The sequence below is a fragment of the Lolium perenne genome, chromosome 2 (assembly GCF_019359855.2).
Source record: "Lolium perenne isolate Kyuss_39 chromosome 2, Kyuss_2.0, whole genome shotgun sequence".
Classification (NCBI taxonomy): Eukaryota; Viridiplantae; Streptophyta; class Magnoliopsida; order Poales; family Poaceae; genus Lolium; species Lolium perenne.
In genome coordinates this window covers 167844469-167852660 of record NC_067245.2, presented here as the reverse complement: position 1 = coordinate 167852660, position 8192 = coordinate 167844469, and the positions used below count along the sequence as shown (strand labels likewise).

The following is an 8192-nucleotide window of genomic DNA, read 5'->3' as shown; positions in this document are numbered from 1 at the left end:
GGAGGACAAGTTCGACGGCAGGTGGCGGGAGATGCTCGCCAACCAAGGCGTCCGGATCGCCCTGCTGAAGACGACGGCGGCGGCGAAGAAGAGGAACACAGACTTGGCGTTCCTCATGGGCGGCGGCGACATGGAACTGATGGACGAGGAGACGAGGAATTGGTACCAGGGCCACCGCAACGACATCCTCCGAGCCACTCCGGCCAGTCCTTCGTCGTCTCCGCCGGCTCATACCTCGTCTTCCTCACCATCTACCTCGTCGACTGCGGCTGCTTCGACGTCCACTGCCGCTGGTTCATCATCCGCCGCCGCAGCCGCTTCGGCCAGGACGTGTGAGGAAACTGGTCCGTCGGACGAAGCCGCGCCGGCCGGATCGCGACGAGCCTGTTTCCGTGTAATTTCCCTCCGATCGCCGATCTGTGGCTGATCCTTTTGCTCCTTTTGCCGATCAACTGGCCGTACTTGTAGCGCGGGACGGCGGTTTGTTTGAATTTAAACTCTATCCGCCGAACTCCGGGTGGACGACTGGAAATACGGTACTCCCCACGCTTTAATTTCGTCCAATCCGGAGGTAGTTTCGTCCGGATTTGGGCGTGTGGAGCGCCAACTAGTGGGGATGCTCTAACATCGGGAGAGGCCCGTCCCACTCCCACTCCTCCTTCCCCTCTCTCTTCTCCCTCGCCGCGCCGCGCCGTGCTCCCTCCACTCCACTCCACTCCACACCACTCCACTCCACTCCACTCCACCACCCCAGGACAGGATCGCCCGCCGATCGCCCGCTCCCGCCGCAGATCTGCACGCTGCGCACGCTCGCTTCCCTGTCCCCGGCTCAGCGCGGCTGGCTGAATTCCGCTACCAATGCGCTCTGGGTAGGGCATGAGAGGCACTGCCGGCGGGCTGCCGGGGACGGACGAGGAGGAGGGCCAATTCACACCGGGATGGAGCTCAGCGCCGTCGAGCTCGGCAACGGCCGCAAGCGGGCCCGCCCGGAACCGGACCACCAGGGCGACGAGCACGGCGAGGCCAAGAGGCTGGCCCTCGTCCCGTGGCCGCCGCACCAGCAGAACCCCTCCTCGCGGATCTACCGCGTCTCAAGGGGCTCCGGCGGCAAGGACCGCCACAGCAAGGTCTACACGGCCAAGGGCATCCGCGACCGACGCGTCCGCCTCTCCGTCGCCACCGCCATCCAGTTCTACGACCTGCAGGACCGCCTCGGATACGACCAGCCTAGCAAGGCCGTCGAGTGGCTCATCAAGGCCGCCGCTGCCGCTATCGACAAGCTACCTTCGCTCGACGCTACCGCCTTCCCCAACCACCCGGCCTCCGCCAACAACACCAAGCCCAGAGAACAACCTGCTCCTGCTGCTGCTCACCCGGACGCCGACGCCGACGCCTCGCACCTCCAGCAGCAGCTCACGAGATCGGGCTGCAGCAGCACGTCCGAGACAAGCAAGGGCTCCGTCCTCTCGCTCTCGCGCCCCGACAGCCGGGTCAAGGCCAGGGAGCGGGCGCGCGAGCGGAGCGCCTCCGTGAAGGACAAGGACGCCCGCGACGACTCCCTCGTCGCCCGACGCGCCCCCGCCTCCGCGCAGGCCGCCTCCTTCACCGAGCTGCTCACCGGGTTGGCGGCCGCCGCCGCAACCCCACCCGTCGCCGACCACAAGCAGCACACCTCGAGCTCCTGGCAGCACATGACCGCGTCCGCCACCGCCGACTACCTCGGCTTCACCCGGAAACCCGGCCACGGCGGGATGCCCCACACCTTCGCCTCCCCGGCCCCGCACCTCGCCAACATCGCCATGGCGCCGCCGCACCACTTCACCCTCACACCTGCCGGCCAGCAGCAGCCGGAGATGACGCACTTCTCCTTCCTGCAGGACCACTTCATGCCCGCCCACGCTGCGGCGCCCGCGCACGGTGGTCCGGCAGGAGTAGACTACAATCTCAACTTCTCCATGTCCTCGGGTCTTGTGGGCGTCAATAGTAGGGGGACCCTTCAGTCCAATTCGCAGCCGCACCTCTCCAGCCACCACCACCACCAGCAGCAGCAGCTCCAGAGGCTGGATGCTCCGCACATACCCTTCCTCTTCAGCCCCGCCGTCACGGTCGCCTCGCCGGCGGAGACCCACTTCACCGCCGCCGCCGCCGCATTGCAGCTCTGGGACGGCTTCAGGCACTCCGACATCAAGGACAAGGGCAAGAACTGATCAACAACTGCAGCCCTATCCTTCCTTCGGATGGTAGGTAGGTGATGAACTCTCCATCTCCATATGCATCTGCTTCCTTTGCTTTTTGGCCGCTTGTGTTTTAGGGCATTTGTTTAAGGATAGGGTGCTTGCCCATTTGCCAATTTCATATCATTATCTCCCCCTTTTGGTGCCTCTCGAGGTGGCCTTGTGCCCCTAAATCCCATAAAACACTCGCCCTGTTCTTGTGCAATTGACGAGTGTCAAACCTTCAGAGGGGAGGCAGCATTAACCTCAACTTTACAACAGGTGTCAATTCGCTACTCACTCAACAGGCATCTGTTTTTGGTGTTCTGTTCCCCCCCAGCGATTATGTCACAGGAGACAGGCCAATCGGACGGTTTCTGGTTACCCGGCATTGGATTTTTAATGCCTTAAATTGTAGTAAGCCCTGCCTACGTTGTCGCAGGAGTAGTATTGCATGAAGGGGATCAGCTATATCATCAAATGCATCAACAGGAAATGCAGAATGACACCTAGTAGATAGGATTGCCATATACTCCTCTAAAAGCATCTCTGAAGAAGGCAGCTGCACATTTCTTTCTCAATCTTTTTTCCTTATTCAGCAAACACTGGAATGTTTTCAGCAAACCTTAGCAAAGTGCATTCCCTCGTGCATGTCATGAATGATATTTTTCTTAGAACTACAGTGTTATAATTAAAGTTAAACTTCCCATCTTATTATTATTTTTATTCATCGAGTCAGATGCTCTGAAAATCAACCTGGAGAGTAGAACTAGATTTCCTTTTGTTAAAAAGGTTAGGTCAGTTTTGAATGCCAATTTCCTTTAGCATTCATAGGTCGGAAGCTATTTGTTGAGCATAGCAAATATTAGAGATGGGTCAATACTGACAATCTATGTGCTGTTGAGCCATCAGTGCTAATGATGGATGGTTTAAGAGTGATACTAATGCAACCATAGGAAGGATGAAAAAACATTAGCGGGATACTATCATTGTGTATTTCCTGATCTGTGGTAAATAAGAGATAACTTGCTAGGTCAACTTTTAGTTATTTGCTCAAAAAGATCCCAGGCATGTTATACATAGACAAAGCGAAAACATTTATATTATCAAAGTACAAACCCTACGGCAATCTTCTCAGACTATATTTTCAGGACACTACTAACTAAAAAATGATTAAATGAGTATGAGCATGTTGTCAAAACTTGATTTCCCTTGAAAAGTTTCACTGTGAACGTCCAAGTGATAATTCGCAAAAAAAAAAAAAAACGTCCAAGTGATAATCTTTGGGTATTGAAATTACACCAATTATGAAAAAACAACATTCTACATATTAGACATCATTCACACCATGCAAAGGCCACATTTGAGTCACAAGGTTCATGGGTTCTTATCTCATTTTCCCAGTGCCTTTTTTTACAATAATACTACCTCCGGTCTGAATTAATTGACGCCAAACACTACAGGCCGCTTTGTTTTTTGTGGGTGAGTCCGCGTCAATTATTATGTAACGAGTCATATCGTTAAATAAGCTATAATGCTGTAACTTTTCAAGCCTATTCCTTTGTAAAATATGGGAGCTGTGCTAACCATCGTAGCATGATAAATGAATCCATATATATGACCCACTAGGTCCTATGCGCTTTTTAAAAATCTCTTAAGTTAGCTAGCACAACCTAGTTGTTTTTTATATTCATTCACCAAACCTTTTCCATTTTTACCTCAGATAAGCATCCTACATGTGCATAGATAACATAGTGAACAATAACCAACATGTACATAGTAATCTCTAGCATCGCCACTTCGTCAGTGCCTATTTTGATAATGAGAACGAGAAGTGTTTCTAGAATCTAGAATCCTTGAAGGCGCTGGGTTAAAGTGGATTTTCTTTACTCGTTGTGATCTCCTCCCTATATTCTCTTTTTTTTTCCTTATGTAAAAACTTATAATATATAGGCGTTTTTTTTCGAAATGGGGGTTACAGCGCTATAAGATGTACACCTACATAATTCGGTGCTAAAAGATATGACCATATATGCTCTGACAAACAATCAATTGTTGTATGAATAGTATGTTACTCGAACATGCACGATCTGTTTATTCTGTGTTTAGCACCAAATTTTGTAGTTGTACATCATATAGCATTTTAACATCCATGATTTAAAAAATCAATTTTTTTGTAATAGTAAAAGAGGAGAAAGAATATAAAATGGAGAATTAAGTGGTTGAGATAAGCATTTCTGCAGGCTGGGTGGCATAAGTAACATAACGTTGCCAATCTATAGTTGTATTTAGATTTGTTTAGTTATCTTTCAAGAGAGAACATACTTACATCAACCGACCAGTGGTGGAACTACACAGGGGCAAAACCGGGCCATGGCCCGCCCATGATTTGGTTCAACTTTCTATAAATTAGTAGCCCAGACCATCATTTTAAGCAAACTAGTATCCTTTCTTTGGGCTGACCCGCCCATCAATATTCCTGTAGCTCCGCCACTGAACCGACCAATGGTAAACTGAGTTAGCGAGAACTGAGTTCCAGCTCAGTGGCAAGGCAAGCGAGTGTGCAGCCAGCTCACCCGAGTTCGAATCCCCATCTCGCGGTAATTTTGCAGGGAGGGACGAACTTTAAATTGAGTTACCATCCTAGCGTCCATCCGCTAGGAGAGTCTCATCCTAACTAACAATGTATAGCCAAGGGAGGGATCATTCCCCCGTTGGTCAACGTTTTTTTTAAAACTGAGTTAGCGAAAAATACTTGTCGCTGATTTAGGCAAAATATAGGCAAAATTGTGTCTAGATTCATTTAACCTGTGACGCGTATTTAGAGCGAGAGGGAATATCATATTCATAATGCCATGTGCTAGAGGATATTATGGTCAATTACCAAGATCATATTTGTGACTTTATGATAGAAAGCCTTTTGTAACTTGCCTGTTCTGTTCTCACCGACTATCATGTGTCACATATGCATGCTGTCATACTTTACAGTTGACAGGGAAATGTGATAAATGACACTGCAAATTAAACATGGTAAAAAGCAGAGCACTGATATCTTATGCTTGCTTTTAATAATGCTATATAAAATTCTAATTGGACGTTAGGCCCTTGGATCTCATTGAATATGGTTTTCTTTTCTGTATTCCAAGACAGCCCTCCTCCTGGAAACATTATGTGCATGACACAAAGCTGAAAACTTAAAATGATACCTTTGTGCTTGTTTATCCAGCATTTTCGGACTTGAAATTAGGCTTATCACGAAAATAAAGTCAGTCAGCTAAAAGGTGGCTTATTTTCTCACAGTAGTTAACAGCAACTTAGGTCCCTTTTAGCTTGCTTACATAAGGTATGTGTAGTGGGTGGTTTGTGGCTTGTTACTTAAGGGGCTTTAGTTTTGACTTCTGACCGGGCTTATGAAATGAGTTCGCAGAGTTAACTTTTAGTACCTATGCCCACTAACCAAACTCATGGGATCAGACTAAATAAGCTGATAAAGCTCTTAGACCATTTGAACAAAGCTTGAGTCAGTTTGCAATTGTCTTCATATCTCTTATGCTCCCTAAGGTGCTTGCTAGCTACCTTTCTAGCAAAGCTGGTGAGTGCTTGCTAGCTACCTTTAGCATAAGAGAGTCCAAAATCTTCCATGGTTTATTTTACTGGCCACAGATTTATGTACATAACGGGGTATACTTGCTAGAACTACAATCTGCTGTCTTCAAAATCTTTCCAATGGTTTACCACATATCTCTGGACTCACAAAACATATTTACACAATATGGTAGCTTAAGTTTATATTGGCATTGTGCTGTACATGGACCTGAGAGGCGAAATGAAGGTGAAGTTTCATATCCATTCAGGTAGAATAATTCCAGGACGATGTGTTAATCCACCAATATAAACGTCTCTAGCTATGCTGCTATTGTGAGTTTTTTATTGATTTCCGGAGAAATGTTCCAGAGTCCTTCTACCAAGATTGACCAAATGAATATTCTGCTAAAGTAAAGTAGTATAGACTGAAGTATCATAGGTCAGCCTTTATATGCCTTTCAGCATTGCAAACTATTTGAACCAAAGATCTGAAAATACGTAGTACAAGTGTACAACGTATGTTCCCAGTTACGATGGTGATACTGATAGGTCCAGAGTCTTGGCCTTTTCATTCCATAATTTGAGGACATATGTATGTTTTGAGGTTGTTGTAGCATTTCAACGTAGATTTAAAAGTAGCTTCCGCCTTTATCTGATGGAAATCATCATTGTTTGACAGGAAGTGGAGACGGCAAAATCGTCGTAACATATTCATGTGAGCTCCATCCATGGCTTGGAAGCCCCATAAGTGCAATGGGGATGATACCTGCACTCCTAGAAGCAGACCATCATCCGCTCATGTACCATGGTCATCGAAGAACCTCATCACCGTTCCTCAAATGATCTCGTGCTTTCTTTCTCTGCCTGTTGTATTAGTTTTGTTTGTGGAGGTAAGTATTTCGGGAGCAAGAACTTGTTGGAGTTCCTTTGCCATGCTCTCCATTCTATAACATTGTGAACGGATGCATGTGCGCCGCCCTGAACCGGCAGCTCTTTTGACCTTGTGGGATCAGCTATCCCTGTCAAATTTTCTTGTTCTCTGTTGTGTTTTGTGTAACAGAACTCATTGATCCAATCTATCAGATGTATGTGGTGTAAGCTTGTATCTACCTTGTGCTGAACACAGTGCTCTAATTGTCTAATGAGGTGTAAATCTAGTTTGTTACAGTGTTTCATTTGTATTGCCAAGGTATGTATAAGCTACTGATATGCTTTCTATAGTGAAAGGATCGTATGCCGCACCTAGAGGGGGGTGAATAGGTGCTAACCAATTTTTAGTTCTTTTTCAATTTAGGCTTGACACAAAGGTAAATTCTCTAGATATGCAACTAAGTGAATTTCCCTATATGATAAGGTTATCAACTAAGCAAGATATAGGTACGCAATATATAGGAGATAGAATAGGATAGAGGTAACCGAGAGTGGAGCACGCGATGACACGGAGATGATTCCCGTAGTTCCCTTCCTTTGCAAGAAGGTACGTCTACGTTTGGAGGAGTGTGGTTGCTACGCAAGCCAAACCAACAGCCACGAAGGCTTCACTCAGATCTCCTGTGAGCAACGCCACGAAGGCCTAGCCCACTTCCACTAAGGGATTTCCTCGAGGCGGAAATCGGGCCTTTACAAAGTTCTTGGGGCACACATTCACAACCGAATTGGAGGCTCCCAAATCTGTAACAACACAACAATCAACAACAATACATCAACACAAATCAACTAGGGATCCAAAGAGGAACACTAGCAAGGGGGCCCTCAAACAAATGAGGGGGAAATGTAAATCGCTTCGGTGAGGATGTAGATCGGTGTCTTCTCCTTCAAATCTCCAAAGATCAAGAGCTTTGGTTGGGGGAGGAAGGAGATCTTGTAAATCTTGTGTTCTTGAGGTGGCTCTAATGGTGGTGAAGCTTGGCAGATTTTTCTTGCAATGATTGAGCAAAGGAGGAAGGAAGAAGAAGAGGGATATAAATACCCCTCGCCAAAATCCAGCCGTTGGGGCTTCCGGGGGGGGCGGATATTCCGGCCTAAGTAAGGGCCGGATAATCCCCCCCCCCCCCCCCCGGGATAATCCGGCCTCAGGTACAAAACCGGGAGAATGTCCGGTCAAATATCCGGCCTCTAACCAGACTTGCTTTTCTTCAGATCCTTAGCCATTTTCGAGGGGGCCGGATATTTCCGAAATGTCCGGCCCGGATAATCCGGCCTTGGGACAAAAACCGGGACAATATCCGGGCAAATGTCCGGCCCCTATACTGAGCCGCAAATCCTCAAGTCCTTAGCTGAAAAACTGGGGGCCGTATATGATCTTTTTGCTGCATCTTTTTGACAGAACTGACCACATCCAACACACATAAAAATGTATCTATATAATCCCTGTACCACTTAAACAAACATTAG

General features: G+C 47.6%; 1 protein-coding gene across 3 annotated transcripts; it reads left to right on the top strand.

The window, feature by feature from the left end:
- Positions 1-628: 628 nt before the first annotated feature.
- Positions 629-6963, top strand: LOC127333795 (transcription factor PCF6). 3 transcript variants are annotated; one of them, XM_051360228.1, is made up of 2 exons: positions 629-2240; positions 6478-6963. In XM_051360228.1, exon 1 carries the CDS (start codon positions 939-941, stop codon positions 2205-2207), a length of 1269 nt encoding a protein of 422 aa, XP_051216188.1. In that variant the 5' UTR covers positions 629-938; the 3' UTR covers positions 2208-2240; positions 6478-6963. The 3 variants fall into 3 exon arrangements, with proteins under 3 accessions (XP_051216188.1, XP_051216187.1, XP_051216189.1); XM_051360227.1 differs by having other exon boundaries at positions 629-2244; XM_051360229.1 differs by having other exon boundaries at positions 629-2248.
- Positions 6964-8192: the final 1229 nt, after the last annotated feature.